Source organism: Zeus faber, assembly GCF_960531495.2.
Source record: "Zeus faber genome assembly, chromosome: 16".
NCBI lineage: Eukaryota > Metazoa > Chordata > Actinopteri > Zeiformes > Zeidae > Zeus > Zeus faber.
In genome coordinates this window covers 17,090,635-17,108,961 of record NC_137202.1, presented here as the reverse complement: position 1 = coordinate 17,108,961, position 18,327 = coordinate 17,090,635, and the positions used below count along the sequence as shown (strand labels likewise).

At 44.4% G+C, this 18,327-nt stretch overlaps 1 protein-coding gene across 1 annotated transcript in view; it reads left to right on the top strand.

Annotated features, from left to right (window-relative positions):
- LOC307241876 (protein kinase C epsilon type-like) overlaps positions 1-15,486 on the top strand; it is a gene marked incomplete at its 3' end in the record, with an annotated part of 60,505 nt that extends 45,019 nt beyond the window's left edge. Inside the window, exons 11-15 of the mRNA XM_080016127.1 lie at positions 1,667-1,821; positions 10,456-10,594; positions 11,356-11,544; positions 14,464-14,610; positions 15,340-15,486. Coding sequence (XP_079872253.1) covers positions 1,667-1,821; positions 10,456-10,594; positions 11,356-11,544; positions 14,464-14,610; positions 15,340-15,486 — 777 coding nt within the window. The remainder of the gene's footprint in view (positions 1-1,666; positions 1,822-10,455; positions 10,595-11,355; positions 11,545-14,463; positions 14,611-15,339) is intronic.
- Between the last annotated feature and the right edge of the window lie 2,841 nt (positions 15,487-18,327).

Genomic DNA, 18,327 nt, shown 5'->3' with positions numbered 1-18,327 from the left:
TTGATTAAATACTTGAGTTATTGGGCAAAATATTCGCCAATAATTGGCAATCAAGCCCTTAAGAACGGATCTCAGTACCCTAAAATAATCACTTTGCACTATCAAATTGTCATTCTAAGGCCCACAATCACACAACCGATGAGATGATTCCATACATAGAGTGTTGATGCCTTGCACAGACACCCTTTCAACCAAAGTACTTGAGTGGGTGTACAAACAACCATTGAACCATTAAATCAAGTTGCCAGATTGAAGCACTGGCTCATAGCCATGCCTTAGAAAGGGTGGCCTCGTGCACCAAAAAGAACCAAAATCACTCACATAGTACAAATTTCCCATTTTTCTGAACCTCACTTGACGAGGTGGTATGCACAGTAGCAGAATATAGGAATGATAAAGTACCATACAAATCCTGTTTCTCCTTTTGTGGCTTCCTGTTTGATTCATGAATGCATTGTCATTGTTCTCTTCTTGGCAATGTGATGAGGGCAACCTCGACCCAAAGTCACTCGGTGTGTTTTTTTTTGGTGGAAAAATAAGACAATCTTTTTCGTCACTCATCTGCACGTCATCCAAAAAACCGTAACGTGTTTCCTAGAGCAAGTTCACTCATCAAGGAAAATAAAATAACATCCATAACAATTCTGTTCAGAGATAGCCCTTTTGAAATGGTCGATTAGGCTCTTTCCTTTCCTTTTTACAGAAATACCAGTAAAGACCTGTGATACCGTATTTAAAAATACCTTCTTTTATCTGTTAACAATAGTGAAGCAGGGAATAAGACGAACATAGATCCCAAATGGAATACTTTGCTACTGACCACTCCTATCCACAATCCATTTATCCACGCTTCCTGCATCCACGGTGGTTCCTTTAGTGCGTATTACAGGAGTTCTATATATGAAGCTGGATTTTATCGACTGGAATGTTTCCTTTTATGCCAGGAAAGAGCTGTAGCTGCATTTCCAGCCCTGTGAATACGTCCCTACGTACTGTATGGGGAAATGCCTCATTGTCCTCCAGAGAATGACTGAGGTGACTTGTGTTCACCTTTGCTTTAGCCACCCTCTTCTCTCTGTGAACTCTGTGGGGTCCAAGACAATGGCCCTGAGGGACACCACCTCCGGCTCCTATATGGAGAGCTTTAATTATCACGCCTCCCACTCCCCTCCCACTATACTGTACAGACACTGTTCTCTCTCTCTCTACCTCAAACACAATCTGATATCCGATATGAATGTTGGTAGGTGTGAGGATATTGTGGGGGGAAGCAGCTTTTGGGGGGGGTCAGACACTTGCAATCGCCTCATAGTTCACTATTTTGTTTTGGAAGCGGAGTCGTATTCTACCCCTTAAAACATAAACCCGGTCAGAGAATTATTCTAATCAATACATGATAAAGGCTTGAATTGCAAATTAATTTCGACCAATATACCTTCCTAACAATACACGCCTTTTAACCCTAAACCTTCCCACGGGACACAGAAAGGAAAAACTCCCAAAACCACCAAAGTAAAAGGAGGAAACATTGAGAAGGAAGTAAAGAGGGGATGGGAGGGTCTCCATGGGCTGGGTACGCAGGTGTATAATGGCAGATATACATGACGTGTGCGAACAACGAGCCGTCCCATTGGCTCGTCTTCATTCTCCCTCTCTCTCTCCTCAGGACAGGCTGTTCTTTGTGATGGAGTATGTCAACGGTGGCGATCTGATGTTCCAGATTCAGAGATCCAGGAAGTTTGACGAGGCCCGCTCTCGTTTCTATGCCGCCGAGGTCACGTCGGCGCTGATGTTTCTGCACCAGAACGGTGTGATATACAGGTAACCTCTTTAAAATGAATATACATTTATACGGGTAACCTCTTTAAAATGAATAGAGGTACTCCGCACTTAACGACCAAGTTCCGTTCCCACAACCAGGTCTTCAAGCGAAATGGTCGATCAGCCTGGACCTGTTTTATTTCACAGTAATGGGGCGTGGCGATTGCAAACGCTAGTGAAGTAAATACTGACAGACTGCGGAAACGGGACTGAGACTGAGAACGGTGATGAGATGAGATGTATATAGTGTATCTAGTATAGATAGTGTATATAGTATGTATAGTATAAATAGTGTACAGTAGGAGCCACTTGAAGTGGCCTCTTCCAGGCGGCTGATAGCCGAATTGCAGCCAAGTTCCAACCAGTTTCCAGCCAACCACCATACGCTTCCCAGCCGTTTGCCATTCGCCCGGATTCTCCTCTCCTTCTCATGTGTCCTGACAGGGCGGTTTTAATTTTGACTTTGAACGCACCCATTTCTTTCAATTGCAGAGTGTCACTATGAGATGGTGCCAACTTAAAAAAAAAACCAAAATCACATTCCAGGGAGAGATTTCAGATTTTCACCCCTAACCCTGACTTATTACCTGGGATATTGTCCTTTGAACCCTGACCAGAGGTCATCTTTAAATTGTTTTTTGTCATATGAATGAGATAAACAATGTCAACAATGTTATGACAGAATGATATAGATTTTCTTCAAACACGCATCAACATTTCAACGGCGATAACTGTAACGATTTCAACAAGTAGATTGGTCGTACTGCAGCCGCCATTCATCATGTCGGATTATTATTATTCCGTGCTACTTTACACAGTATTAAACCGGAGGCCGACAGAGCCAAATCCATCCACGCACACTCTTGTGAAAGCCAAACCCTGTGACCCTCAGGCGGTGTCAGCTGGGGACCGCGGCTCCACCTCCTCCTCCTCTTCGTCCTCCTCCTCCTCCACCTCCGTGCACTCTCCTTCCTTCTTGCTTTCCTCTCCTGTCTTCATCAGACATAATATCATTGTGGCTCCGAACCACAACACCATTGTAGTCGCTGCAGAGTCGGAGAGGAGCTTTGTCCTCGGGTGGGGACCAGGTTTTTTATGGCTATTTTTTTTCCCCCCTGGTTTCCGTTTTTTATTTTACGCTCGTTCCACGCAAAAGAACCGTGCAAAGAATTACAAACATTTTCTTTTTTTTTTTCCCCCCACGTTTTATTTTATTCCCGAGTCGGCCGGCGTTTTTCTGCACACACACTGAGTCACACACAGATTGGGAAGCCATTCAACTTGTGAATAGCGTGTTGTGTCCGGACTGTCCTGTTTATATTTGCGTCATTGGTCCATTCATTCATTCATTCATTCGTTTGTTCGTTCATTCATCCATTAATGAGCCATCCAGGCAATTTTCTTTCTTTCTTTCTTTCTTTCTTTCTCTTTTTCTCTGCTTTTTACCTTTCACGCCTTCCCTTTTTGTCGTCCATAGCTTTTGGGGAACGGTCGGGGATCCTCCAAGGTCGAAAGTGAATCCTGGCCTACGCTCTGTGAGAACCCAACCCCATTCCTCTTCAATCCCTCCCTACCTCCCGCCACCACCCCACCCCACTCCCCACCCGGCCCCACCCCTTCTGTGGGGCCTCTGCTTTCACCCGGCGCGAGACAGGAAAGCCGGTGCGACTGTGTGTCGCACCGGCGTGACGGCGGGGTCCGGTCTCGTCGCCCGTGCGCCATCAAAGCGGCTCTCGCCTCCTGACTACGTGATGTGAGCGGAGAGAAAGGCGCTCGCCAGCCGCTCTGGTGCCTGTCGGCTCCCCCGGCGCATTGTCCCCCCGCGTCACAATGCGACAATGCCTTTATTAACCGTAACGTTTCAGAAAGTCATAAAATTAGAACGCGGTGCCCATTGTGGAGCGCCTGTGTGAGTGGGTGTGTTTGGCGCGCGTGCGCGTGCGCGTGTGTGTGTGTTTTGGCTTCACATCCTGATTCCTTCAATGTGAATAAATTGGGGTTAGCAGGAAGCTTACCGCAGCTAAATGTGTTTACCTTGGCACCGTTGAATGAGACAACAAACCCTTAATGGGTCCACAACATGGTTTTTTTTTTTTGCTTTTTTTGTCCAAAACGTAAGTATTAAATGTTAGGCTTGCGTTCGCGCGGGTGCGGGGGACATAAACCCGGGCGACCGCTGGGTTTACATCCCGAAGCGGTGTTTAAAAACCAATGTCCAGGGGGTTTTCTGAGAACCTTTTTTTTCCTCTTTCCAAAAAACAGAGCGCTCAGATTGTTATCCTGTTGTTTGGCTTCTTTTTATTTTATCTTTTATTTATTATACATGCCCTCCATTTGCACTCGCTTGGCTCCGTTCCTTTCCTGAGCAACTTTGAAAAAGACGTTACCGTCCGTGTTTTATACATTATCAGCCGTCAGCTTGAAGTCGCGCTCTGCCCAACGCGGCGGAGAACACGTCGCGGCGTGTAGGCTTAGGAGGACGTCGTTCAAGCCTGTCCAACCGGCGGCCCGTGGCCCAAAAGTGGCCTTCATAATTGCGCAGACCGGCCCTTTGAATAAATGCGAAGTTTAGCGCTGAACTAGGCACGGTCATTTCCGAAAGACCCGCAGGTGGGTATATAGAGTAGCAACGAATGAAACACATCAACGAACAACGTCACCCAGGCATGTATTTTTTGGGGGGGGGGAATTCTTTTGAGAATAATCGCAACAAATTTTCAGGGAAAATCTGCGATGTGCGATATCATTGTTGAATATGGCGATGACGATATCACTAGCGATGAATAAACAAAAATGTAAGTGTGCATATTAGCCAGACAGTTCCTAAGCCTTTCTGCTTTAATAGGTACACTGCGAACATAGACCCCAAACATTCAACAGCCTATGCCCACTGAACATAGAGGTGAAATTAATTATTGCGAACATGCTTTTATCAAACAAATTGCACATGAATACCCAACCAATTAAACAGAACATTAATTTAAATACGACACTGTGGAAGTTTGGCCTACCACACGCCACCCAAGTGGCATTTTCAGGGATCTCCGCCACAGAGCCACAGACGACCGGGCTTCAGACACACCAGTTTATTGCCGAGAGTGGGCTAGGTGGAATTAGCCCAGGAGCAGATAGACAGGTGTCATGACAAGGGCTCCTCTCCCGAGTGTGTGTGGGGATGGGGGTTTTACCTGTTGCTCGTTAGACCAACCAACTGGCAACAGGTACGCAGCCACACTGATCCTGGGCCCCAAATACCTTGACCCAGGACAGTTGTGGCTCCTCAAACCACACCATCGCCACACCACAGACATTATGACTGTAAGAACTATAGAGTTGAATTTCCCCTGCTCCCTTTAACATATCTTCTTCAAAACTCAATAAAAACACATATTGAAATAAAAAAAAATATCTGGGGGGGAAAACAACATGAATTACAGTTTTCCCAGTCCCGGGAACGCAGCATCACCTCCGACTTTTCCGAGTTCTCGTGAACGCAGCATCACTTCCTGCTTTTGGCCGTTTTATTTTTTGATCATTTATTTGCTCATCTGGAGTCGACATGAAAGCGCCATCTGCTGGAACCCAAGGCTCACTAACTGTCCACTCCACTCCCGTTAGAAATTGAACTGAACATGACATGATGAGTTTGAATTTATATATATATTATATATAGATGGATAGATATATATTTATATCTCACAAAGGTACCTCAGGGCCCTTCGCTAACTTTTTCAATTATAATATAATGTAAATAAACAATTGAGTGCTAATACTCCTATATAATTATATCCCATATTTCATATTAAGGGAGAGATATCACAAAAGATGAAACATATTCATTAACAGAAATGTATTTAAATATTGAATGTTTTGTTGTGCATTGTTTTGATGTCGACGCTACAATGACCAATGACTTTGCTGAACTCGAGGGTTTTTTTGTACAGTTTGAAAGGTGCGAAACTGTGTTAAAAGTCCTGTTGCCGGGGGCAACCGTTAATGCCGCCCCCTGCTACCTACTCCAGGTCTTCTCTTTCGCTTCTCGCTCTCTTTTTTTTTTTCTCCCCACCACAATGCTCCGATCACCCTCCGTCTATCTTCTTTCTCTCTCCCTCTCTCTCTCGCTCCCTCTCTCCGCCCGACCTACTTACTTTGTCGGCCAGAGGATGATGAACAACATCATCATCATCATCCTGGGAACATTGTGTCCCGTGTCATTCCACCTCCTCTCCCTCTCTCTCTCCCCGTCTCCCTCCCGCTGTACTTTTTCCTCCTCCCCTCACATAGTCTCTCATTTAATTGATCTCCCCCATCGCTCTCCTCAACTTCACGCTCCACTCTCCTCTATGAAATAAAACAAACCTTTAACCTGCTGCATTTATACAGTCGTGCCTTTATAGCTGAACATTTGGTCAGATTTGGTTCCAGATTTGGTCGGGGTGGGGGGAGGCGGCACCAAACAAATAGAGGTACTCCTCACTTAACCACCAACGAGTTCCGTTCCTACGACCAGGTGGTTAAGTGAATTGGTGGATAAGCGAGGACCCGTGATATTTCACGGTAAGGGGGTGTGGCTGGTATATATAGTGTATAAAGTGTAAATAGTGTATATAGTATATGTAGTATATATAGTGTATATAGTGTTATTTCACAATTAAGGGGTCGTGGACGTAGTGAACGCTAGTGTAGTGAATACTGACGGACTGCTGGAACGAGACTGAAAACGAGAACAGTGATGAGGTGAGATGTAAACAGTTTATATACTGTGCATATAGTTTATATAGTGTATATAGTATATATATATAGTATATATAGTGTAGGGGTGTATATATAGTGTATATAGTATATACAGTGCATATAGTGTATATAGTATATATATAGTGTATATAGTATATATAGTGAATATAGTATATATAGTGTATATACAATGTATTTAGTGTACATAGTTTATATATAGTGTATACAGTGTATATAGTATATATAGGGAATATAGTATATATAGTGGATATAGTATATATAGTATACAGTATATAGTGTATAGTATATGAAGGGTGATGCAGGATGAGATGCTTGACGCTGAGATGCCGTGGTATTGTACGCAGTGCACAATACAGACTGGTCAGAGAGCTGGTGGTAAGTCCCAATGGTAGTTAAAGAGGTAGGTGGTTAAAGAAGTAGGTGGTTAAACAGGTAGGTGGTTAAAGAGGTAGGTGGTTAAAGAGGTAGGCAGTTAAGTGAGGAGTAACTCTAATGCAGCATGCAGTGCACCGAAGCACCGAAGCCTTTAAAGAAATAAATCTCCCAGCGTTGGCGAAGGAACCGGGGGAGGACTGAAGGAGTGGAAGGAGCTCCAGTGAGATACAGGCACACTTCTTTTTTTTTTTTTCAACATGGTTTCTGAACAGGGCGCGGCCAGATCAGCCCAGGGGACTGGACAGCAAGTCGGGAAAATGTCTCGAAAACACAAACTCATCCTCAAGCTTCTCCCGTTTCTCTCTCTTTTCCCTGAACCTTCCAATACAAAAAAAAACCCCATAATGGATATAGTCGGTGAATGGGCAGATAGACGGTAGCGGTGTGATACTGTTGATAATGCAGGTTTGGACTGGTCTCACAGCGACTGGTAGAGGCCTGCGCCACATGCCACAGACCGGTGTTTTTCAGCTGCTGTGTTGGAAATTTTTTCCGATTCCACTTCAAAAACAAGAAGAATGAAAATCAGCAAATGTCACCAAACGTCGTGACTTAACTTGAATTTAGCCCCCGGTGATTATTTCCGGCTTTGTGTATCGAAGGATTTCCAATCTGGAAAGTGACTTCTGCGTGTCTTACCTTACGGCTCGTAGGCAGTGATACTAAAGCGCACCAGGAACGGCGCTGCCGGTTTCTTGATGTTTTCAGGGGGTTAGCAGGATCGTGGAAACAAACATGCTCTTTACAACCCAAATGAGCCTGAACACTCACAGGAATGTCACCAGTCCGTGCACTCATCACCTCCGGCCTCCGTATGCAGGTTACACAGTATGCTCAGTGGCCTTATCGCTACCCGAGGCCTTTATGCCCTTCATGTATACTCCTCTCCCCTCTGGGTTTTGGGAAATATTTCCCTTGGCCCGTCTGAGGGCTTCGGGGGGTGAGGGCGTGCCACCAAAACATTCTTTGTCGGCCCCGCGAAGCCAATTGAGACCGTAATTGTGATGTAAATAAACCGAAACCCCTCGAAATTGAACGGTTAATAATGGCTGCCGGAGGCTCCTCATGCTCTCGCCTCCCGACCGTCAGGTTGGATCGGTGGATGTGGATGTGCCTGCAGACGGGATGGATAGATGAGTGGAGAGATGGATGGATGGATGGAGGGGTGGATGGATGGAGGGGTGGATGGATGGAGGGGTAGATGGATGGAGGGATGGCTGTGCAGATGTAGGAAAAGGAGGAAAGGTGTTGACATTGAGCACTTAATGGAAATATCACTCAATGTGAACATTAAAAAATGGCAATTGTGTGTGTGTGTGTGCTTATCTTGGCCCCAATGGAGGGTGTGTGTGTGTGTGTGTGTGTGTGTGTGTGGGTGTGGGTGTGTGTGTGTGTGTGTGTGTGTGTGTGTGTGTGTGTGTGTGTGTGTGTGTGTGTGTGTGTGTGTGTGGTATACAAACAAGGGACTGACTGTCAACCCTGGTTTTCCAAGGAATTCCAATTTAGATTTTTATTTTACCTTTTTGCAAAAAAGGTTATTTTAAATGAGTGAGAAATGAATCAACACCAATAAATACTTAGTAGTACTATAGCAATACTTCATAATATTAAGCAAATTAGATACAATATCATCAATGGTAGCGATTATATTTTACAATGTTGACAAATTTAAATGTGCTAAAAATTCTTGGTATTATTATTCTGTCCATTATTCTGTATTAGATTGAGTTGGTCGGATTTATCAAATAATAATATTGAGCGATTTGGAAAATAAATATTTGTATTTCTCATTATTATTTTGTGTGGATCATGTCAATCAATTCCAGAATCTAAACTGATATTGTTTTATCAGTGCTTATGGGAACTTTTGTCATTTTACACTCCCCTGATCACTCAGTACACAACCGCAATGATGTTTTTGTGACTCCTTCACTGAAGAATGCTTGATAAACGCCCCCCCGCTCGCACACCCACCTGATTAAATCAGCGCATATCGTTTTATATTGGTGCTATTGAACACCTGCAACCAGAATCAATTAAATTAACCTTGACGCTAAATGATGTGCAATAAAAAAGGATTAAACGCCGGCGGCAGCGGTTCTAATCCAATCCCAGCAGCAGCAGCTTGTATCCTGCTCCGCACCCAGGTGCTTGATTCACAGGTCATGTGGTCACAGCCCAGAGCGACAGAGGACAAACATATAGAAAGCTACCTGTCTGTCTATCTATCGATCTGTCTATCTGTCATCTATGTATGTACAGTATGTATATCTGTCCGTCTGTCTATCTGTCTGTCTTTCTGTCTGTCGCCGTTTATTTTAATCTGAGTGATAGATAGATAGATAGATAGTTAGATAGATAGATAGATGGTGGCAAGGTAGATGATTGATAGATAGACAGGTGGGTGGGTAAGTAGACAGATGGACGGATGGATGGATAAATACTTGGCAAAATACCAACAAAGAGAGAAATATATAATAAATTATAATATGTAAGGAAGGACGCACAAAGCTCTTTATAACGTAAATTAAACAATACAAACAAACAATGAAGTTCACTAAAAATGTATTCAAATTAAAGAACTGACTATTTCAAGGATGACGCTTCATTTCCTTTTTTGGTTTTTGTTTTGAGGAATGAGGTCAAACCACTCGGATGGAGTGAAGTAACTTTTATTTTAAACATACAAGTGAAATGAATTTTCACGTGACGTGTCCCCTCCAAGGCCTCCGGGGGGGGGGGGGGGGGGGGGGGGTCATGTAACCTGTTCTTTGCAGCGAAGCATGATGGGATGGAAGGAGTCAACGAGGAGTCCTTCAGGGCATCAAAAGGGATTATAGCACAGCTTTATTTATTGGCGGAGCCGTAACACTTGCATACGGCTGTGATTTGATGTGTACTCAGTCGCACCGCAGGCGCAGTCGTCAGCGCAGGGCCCATGTTGACATTTCTGCTGCAGTCGACCATCAAACCCCCAGAGTCATCACTCAGCGCTGGGACTCTTATCTCTGATTGGACCTGTTCCTTCTCTCACTCCCTCTCTCTCTCTCGGACTCCAGCCTGGAAGAAATATTATTTATCTATTTTGTTTGTTCATTTATTTATTTTTATGCTTTTTTTTTTTTGTTTTACATTTTTATATTTATTTTTGTATTTATTTTATATTTTTTATTATTATTATTTTTTTTATATTTGTTTGTTCGTTCGTTCATTATGTATTTGTTATTACTTTTTTTTTTTTTTTTTTTTTTTTAATGAGAAGAGGGAGAAGAGAAAAACAACACAACATTAAGTCATCGCGGCACTGAGGTTGAATTTAATGTGTTTTAAATTGAGTCGCCCCGTCCTGAACCTTCTAATGATTGTTGTTTATCATATATGATTAATCTCATGTTGCTCCGTGTGTTTGCGCTCCCGTCCCCTTCCCCCCCCGCTCCCAACCAGAGACCTCAAGCTGGACAACATCCTGCTGGACGCCGAGGGACACTGCAAGCTGGCCGATTTCGGGATGTGCAAGGAGGGGATCCTGGGAGGAGCGACCACCACCACCTTCTGCGGCACGCCGGACTACATCGCGCCCGAGGTATCCGCGAACAGAGAGAGCGAATGAGAGAGGGAGAAAGACAGAACGGGGAGAGTGCTCGTCTTTAAACCAGTGGTGGCCCACCTGTGGACCCCCAACCTGTGTGGCCTTCCAACGGCTGATGGAGAAAATAAGAAATGATTCGAAATTAGCTTCAACATAAGATCCGTGGGGGACCCACCTCACAACTTCCAGGACTTAAAGGATCTGCTGCTAACGTCTTGGTGGCAGATACCACAGGACACCTTCAGAGGTCTTGTGGAGTCCATGCCTCCACGGGTCACAGCTGTTTTGGCGGCACGAGGGGGAGCTAAACTATATTAGTGGTTATTAGTGGTGGTTTTAATGTTGTTGCTAAGGGGTGTGTACCAAAAATAAATCAATAAATTATATAAACATATATCTATATTCAGAAAAAAAATCTTATTTTACATATAATACAATTTCTTAAATTAACCCTTTATAAAATAGTTGACTAACGGCGTGGGTATTATTTTATAGTTGTTTATTTCTTATTGATTTTAGTCAATTATTTTCTGTGTCATGTGTATTTGTGTCCTTGTTGTGTGGGTTGGGATGGGTTGAGTTTAAATAAATGGGAAAAACAGGGACTCGTACTAATTTTGATCTTGAACTAATTTTGCTTCACCTATAAATATAATAAAACCTGTGTGTGTGTGTGTGTGTGTGTGTGTGTGTGTGTGTGTGTGTGTGTGTGTGTGTGTGTGTGTGTGTGTGTGTGTGTGTGTGTGTGTGTGTAGATCCTGCAGGAGCTGGACTACGGCCCCTCGGTGGACTGGTGGGCCCTGGGGGTCCTGATGTACGAGATGATGGCCGGGCAGCCGCCGTTCGAGGCCGACAACGAGGACGACCTGTTCGAGTCCATCCTGCACGACGACGTGCTCTACCCCGTGTGGCTCAGCAAGGAGGCCGTGGCCATCCTCAAAGCGGTGCGTGTGGGTGGGTGTTGTGTGGGTGGTGGGTGGGGGTGAGATGGATAGAACAAACCACCGACAAATTGGAGGGAAATTGCGGTGTCACAGCAGCTCACACACACTAATAATAAAATCATACGAAAAAAATGTATATAATTGGTCACATACAATAAACCTAAAAATGTCAAATAAGCATTAAAAATAAACAACAAAACAATACAAATTCGGAAAAATACAATTGACCTAATGATTAACAATACACGATAAAAACAAGCTTTCAATTCCGTTTTACAAATATTAGCCCTGAAAAGTCATAGAAAAAAAGTTTTCATTTGTGAGGTCTTACCGTGCTTTCAACACTAACATTTTGTCTGATTGATCTGTATATTTATTTTACATCAAAATTCTGTCCGAATCCGAGTAAACATTTCCGATTACCCGAAGCCTTTTGGGTTCACAATCTCAAGGTGGCTTCTGGTTTTGTTTTTGCAACATGTTTGCAACAACGCCGCCAAAAATCCCCCAAAAGCCGGACTGGAATGAAGTACAGTATACTTTGTGTCGGAAAGTTCCGTATCAAATCTCTGTGTATTTCCTTAACTTTCTGTTTGTTTCTCCGGTTGAAAGAGGGAATAGGATGTTGCTGTTCTTTTGTGCCTGGTGTTTATGCATATTTCCTGTTTTCTGGACTCTAAGAACATTGTCCAATTTGCTGTTTTCTTTGTAATCCACAACAGTTGGTGCGTATGAGAGTGTGTTGTGTATTGTTTATCCGCTCATTTTTCCTTCACAAAAACGTCACATTTACTTTGGCCGGGGTGCACTTCAACTGCAAAGCCTTGTGGGAATGTGTGCGTGCGTGCGTGCGTGCGTGTGTATGTGTGCGTGTTTATCTTGGACCAGGCCACGTCTTGGACTCTGACCGGCCGCAGCGCCAGGCCCTGATTGGCCGCGCCGTGAGGTTTAAGGACATTAAGGTCACATGCTGCAGATTGACCACTTGCTAGAGCTAGAGCTAAATAAACCGGGGCCCGTTTTGAGGAAAGAGAAGGGGTGGGGGTGGGGGGGGGGGCAAAACAATCCTGGTTCCTTTTTGGCGCCATGCAGAACTCTGAGTGCTGCTCGGCGCCGCTTCCTCGTGGTCGCCTGAGCGAGCCCTCCGTGAGGATTACGCACATTTTTGTACCTTCTTTTTGGTTTTTACATCACTATGTCCGTCAAAATCTCAACAGCAGTGATCTCACGACCGCGATGCACTCGTGGATATTGTATATAAAATTCCCCGAAAGAACAATTTGGGGACATTTCTGTCCGCTGATAAAGAGCGTGGATAAAGCCAGCGTAGATTCTTAGTGCTAATTGGAGTTACAGCGCCGGGGATGAGCGCGCTCTCAATGTCTGAGCATGTGGTCAGGAGGGCTCTGATGCGTGTGAACGCCGGGAAAGCTGCAGGCCCAGGTGGCATATCTGGGCGAGTAATGAAGAGCTGTGCTAACCAGCAAGCCCCGGTGCTCACTAGGATATTCAACGCCTCCCTGAGTTGGTGGTCCCGTCCTGCTTCAAGAGGTCCATCATCATCCCTGTGCCGGAGAACGCCTCTCCAGTCTGTTTAAATGACTACCATCCGCTGGCCCTCACTTCAGTGTTCATGAAGTGCTTCGAGAGGCTGATTAAGGACTAAATCGGTGCCTCCCTCCCCCGCACCATTGACACGATGCAGTTTGTGTACCGGACGAACAAATCCACAGATCCACAATGACTACAGTTTAGCTTTCAATACCATAGTCCCCACCAGACTGGCTGTCAAAGCTGCGGGAGCTAGGACCGAACACTCCGCTGTGTGACTGGATCGTCGACTTCCTCACAACCAGGCCCCAAGTGGTTAGGGTGGGGAGGCGCATGTCCAGCTCCCTCACCCTGAACACAGGATCTCCCCAGGGCTGCATCCTCAGCCCCCTACTGTACTCCCTGTACACACATGACTGCGATGCCAGCTCCAGCTCCAACACCATCATCAAGTTTGCTGACGACACCATCGTAGGCCTGATAAACAGCGAGAAGGCCTACCGTGAGGTGGCTGACCTGTCGCTCTGGTGTCAAGGCAACAGCCTCCTCCTGAAGGTCAGCAAAACAAAGGAGCTGATTGTGGACTTTAGGAGAAGATTACAACTGAGGACCCACACGCCCTTGGTGATTAATGGGACTTCTGTCGACACGATGAGCAGCTACAAGTACCTGGGAGTCCACATCACGGAGGACTTAACATGGACTTTACACACAGACACTCTGGTGAGAAAGGCGAGGCAGCGTCTTTACCACCTCAGGCAGCTGAAGAAATTCAGGGTCTTGCTGAGGATCCTCAAGTCCTTCTACTCCGGAGCGGTGGAGAGCATCCTGACAGGCAACACCACTGCCTGGTTTGGGAACTGTACTGCTCAGGACAGGCGGGCCCTGCAGAGAGTGGTGCGTTCAGCCCAACGTACCACTGGTACTACCCTCCCCTCCCTATATATATATATATATATATATGACGAATAAGTGAAGTAAAGTAATACAAAGGTAATATAATGAATAAGTGAAGTAAAGTAATACAACTGGTTATAGTACAGTAAAAGGTATATAGATATTGGCTTTGAATTATAGTGGAGTCGAAAAAAGGCGAAAAAGTCTCCCAAACCGAAGAAACTTAAGTAAGTACAAATACTTAAAAAACATACTTAAGCACAGAAATAAAGTACTTATACTCAGTTGCTTTCCTACACTGCAAACTGCACTTTCCTTTGAATGTCACACCAGACTTAAAGACCACCATTGCCCTTACCCGGTTAATGAGTCGAAGTGAGTTTAAAAGAGTTGATGTTATTATTTATTATATTATACATATTGTTAATATTTATTATTATTATCATTCTGTTCGTCTGTCTCTGCGCCCAGTTCATGACCAAGAGTCCCAACAAGCGTCTGGGCTGCATGGCGGCGCAAGGCCTGGAGGAAGCCATCAAGCTGCATCCCTTCTTCAAGGAGATCGACTGGACGCTGCTGGAGCAGAGGAAGATCCGGCCGCCGTTCAAGCCGCGCATCGTGAGTCCGGCGCGGGGGCCCGCGATCAGTGCGGGCAGGGCCGTCGCGGTTGTTGGGCGCCAACCGCGACCTCGTCTCGCCGTCTCGACATTTTTCACCCACAAGGAGTTTGTCGTGGTCGCCGCCGTGACGAATGGATGCGTTTCTCTTCACACAATTAGCCTAATGAAAGAAGCGACAGTTTGGAAAAAAAATAATAATAATATTAATAATAAAATAAAATCTGATCAAATTTAATTAAAACTGACATTAAAATGTATCAAAAATAATATTTATAAAAATACATAAAAATTGGCAAAGATACACAAATAACCCAGAAATACAGAAGAGAAATACACAAATATGTAAAAATGTACAAAATGCTATTCTATGCACAGGATCAATTCTTGATGTAAGTATATAATGTATAAATTATTAGTTATGACTATGTACTAACTACGGCGTTATAACTGTTAAAACCAACTGAAATACATGATACGGCATGTTTTTTGTTTTTTTTTAATTCATCAAACTGTAGTAGAATTTAAATCCTTCATGTAAAGGATGTGGTCCGTCTTTAAACGCTGAATGCCTCCTCGCACCTCCGAATCAACGTCGCATCGCAGCCGACAGATGGAACGTTCCAGTCTTCAAGACAACCGACTAACTCCTCCTCCCCCCCCCCTCCTCCTCCTCCTCCTCCTCCTCCTCCTCCTCCTCCTCCTCCTCCTCTCATCCCGCCCCGCCCAGAAAACCAAAAGGGACGTGAACAACTTCGACCAGGACTTCACGCGGGAGGAGCCGCTGCTGACGCCGGTGGAGGAGAGCATCGTCAAGCAGATCAACCAGGACGAGTTCAAGGGCTTCTCCTACGTCAGCGGGGAGGCGGTGGCCTAGGACGCTCGACTCCCACGCGCACATCAAATTCGCACATGCACGCGCACACACACACACTCACGCGCTCTCAGAGTATTCGGTGAAACCACAATGACTTGGAAACTCAAACCAATTCGAACTCAGTGCACTGTCAGACGAGGAATAAACGGAGTGTTGGGAGTTTTTGCCTCGTACCAGCCAGTGTAAGGTGGTTTGTGCGTGTGTGTGTGTGTGTGTGTTTGTTTCACGCCCGTGCACGGTTCCAGCATGCGACCCACCGCTGCGGATACACACCTGTACCCCCTTGTGAGGGTCTTTTTTTTTTTTGGGGGGGGGGTTTGTTTTTGTTTGTTTTTGTGTCCTCGCCATTTCTGTTCAACGTGCTGAAGCCTATAAACTGTTCCAAACCGTTAGAACCATTTTTATTTGATTTTATTTTTTTTACGAACGTGTTTCCTCCGTTATATGTGAATGCGACTGTTTTGTTTTGTTTCCATTGAACCGATGATTGTAATTTAATGAGAAATAAGAGTGTCGGAGAGAAGGAAAAAAAAAGTATAAATTGCGCGCAGTATTGAGCGAGACGTAAAAGCGATAAACGGCGAGTGACTCCATGTTGATATTCATTTGATATTGACATCGGGATGTTGTTGATATTCATTTGTTTTTAGAGGTGTTGTGTTTTCAGGACTTCCATGGGGTTTCATGACATTAGAAGTCCCGCTCTTGTGTTTTGCGTTGGGACTTTTACTTTGAAGAGCCGGAGGACTGTGTCCTGGACCCTTTTCAATGACATTTGGAGCATTTTTTGTTTCACATCGTAACCCTTTGAAAACTTGAAGGTACTTCATGATGACGGCTGAGGATCGAGCGTGTTGACAGGGGTACCCACTGGTGTCATTAAAAAAAAAAATAAGCAATTGTTTTTTTGTTTCCTCTAAGTGACGCAGAATACACGAAAACGAGCGATTATCTTGTTTTAAGGCAACGGAAACGCCAAATTTGTACATTTTTCTTGCTGTACTGAACAAAACAATGTGGCTCTTCTAGGAAATGTCCTGACTTTAAAATCTCTCTGGTTCAACCCTCCTCCAGCCAGGACCACTCGCTTATAAAATGCCTTGAGTGTGAATGTGTGTGTGTGTGTGTGTGTGTGTGTGTGTGTGCGTGTGTGTGTGTGCGTGTGTGTGTGTGTGCGAGAGAGAGAGAGTGGTCATGCCTTTGTTTTCAAGAAATTGGATTCGCGCCATTCCAAAATGAATGTTACGTTTTTGGTTTTTTTTTCACAGCGGCGATTGTGTTTGTTGTTCTGTATGTGAACAACATGTGTTGAACTGAATGTGTCCATTCAAGGTCCGAATTAAGCCTCCGAATTTACTATGTCTTTGGTTTATAAGTGCACCAGGAACATGGGTCGTCACTAACCAGGTGTATGAACTCGGACCTCACTTTGATACCAGTGCAAGTGTGTGTGTGTGTGTGTGTGTGTGTGTGTGTGCGAGCGAGCGTGCGTTTCCACAACAAGTGCTCTCTCTCTTTCTCGCTCTCTCTCTCTCTCTCTCTCTCTTTTATTTAAATATGGTTTTGATTCCTGGTGGTTACACTCCAGCCCGGACTCACCAAAACGTGTGGCAAGAAAAGTAAAAAAAAAAAAAAAAAGGTCAACCTTGTTGTGTCTGTTTTCCACTTTCACAGCTTGTATATAAAGCACTCGTCGAGAGAAAATTCCATTTTGCAGTTGCATGGTCTCACACATTATAATTATTATTATTACTGTATTGAATTGAATAGAGGAGAAGTCCATGTGCAATATATGCAGTATATGTTCCGAGAAAAAAAAAATCAATATTTTTGCTTTGTTGTATATTTTGTGTTGAAATGTTTTTTCTCCTGCAAATTATTTCTCAACGTTTTTCTCCTTTTTTTTTTTATTATTTTTTTTTTTATCTGTGTATTTATTACAGCTCAGCTGTTTTCTTTATTGCCGTTTTTTGTTCTTTCATTCGTCCGTCGTTCCCCAACTTCCTTTCAACCCCCATCTTGAATTCTCCCTAAGAAGCATCCTCCGTCTATAATGCAAACCTGAATTATTTTATTGTTGAGGCATATATGCCCTTGAGCGTGTTATTGGTAGTGAAGTGTTTTGTTTTTTAAATACTGCGAGTGTAATACAGCGTGTAATAATATATGTCGACCTATCACAGAAGAGCCGTTTGTTTCGCCTTAGAGCGTCAAAATTTGGTTACATTTGGTGGATCTTCCCCAACCCAGCTGATGGTGAGCTCGCCTAATTCACATTTTTATTTATTGAGACGTATTTATCGAACATCACTTTCAAATTCTCCCTAAATCTGGACGGAAACGCGCGATGGTGTCAGGCGACGATTTTACAAGATGACCGGGATATTCCTCGAATAATTGCGACCGGACAATTGTGTAATCATTGCGGCACGGGGGGCGGGTGCTTTTTGGAAAGTGTAAAAAAACATGACGAGCGTCTGCTACTATCAGTAGCACCGCACACGGACGGTCCGCAAACTGCAAACTGCAAACACAGCGCGATGAGGCGCAGATTGAGGTGCTGTGTCAGTAGCAAGTTTATTATTTTGGTTTGACACACCCAATCCACACACACACACAGACAGACAGACCGGCACACACACAAACACACACACACACACACACCGACACATACAGACAGACACACGCACACACACATGCGCACACACACACACTCACAGACAGACCGGCACACACACAGACAAACACACACACACACACAAAGACACATACACACAGACACACACACACACACACAGACAAACACACACACACACACACAAAGACACAGACACACACACA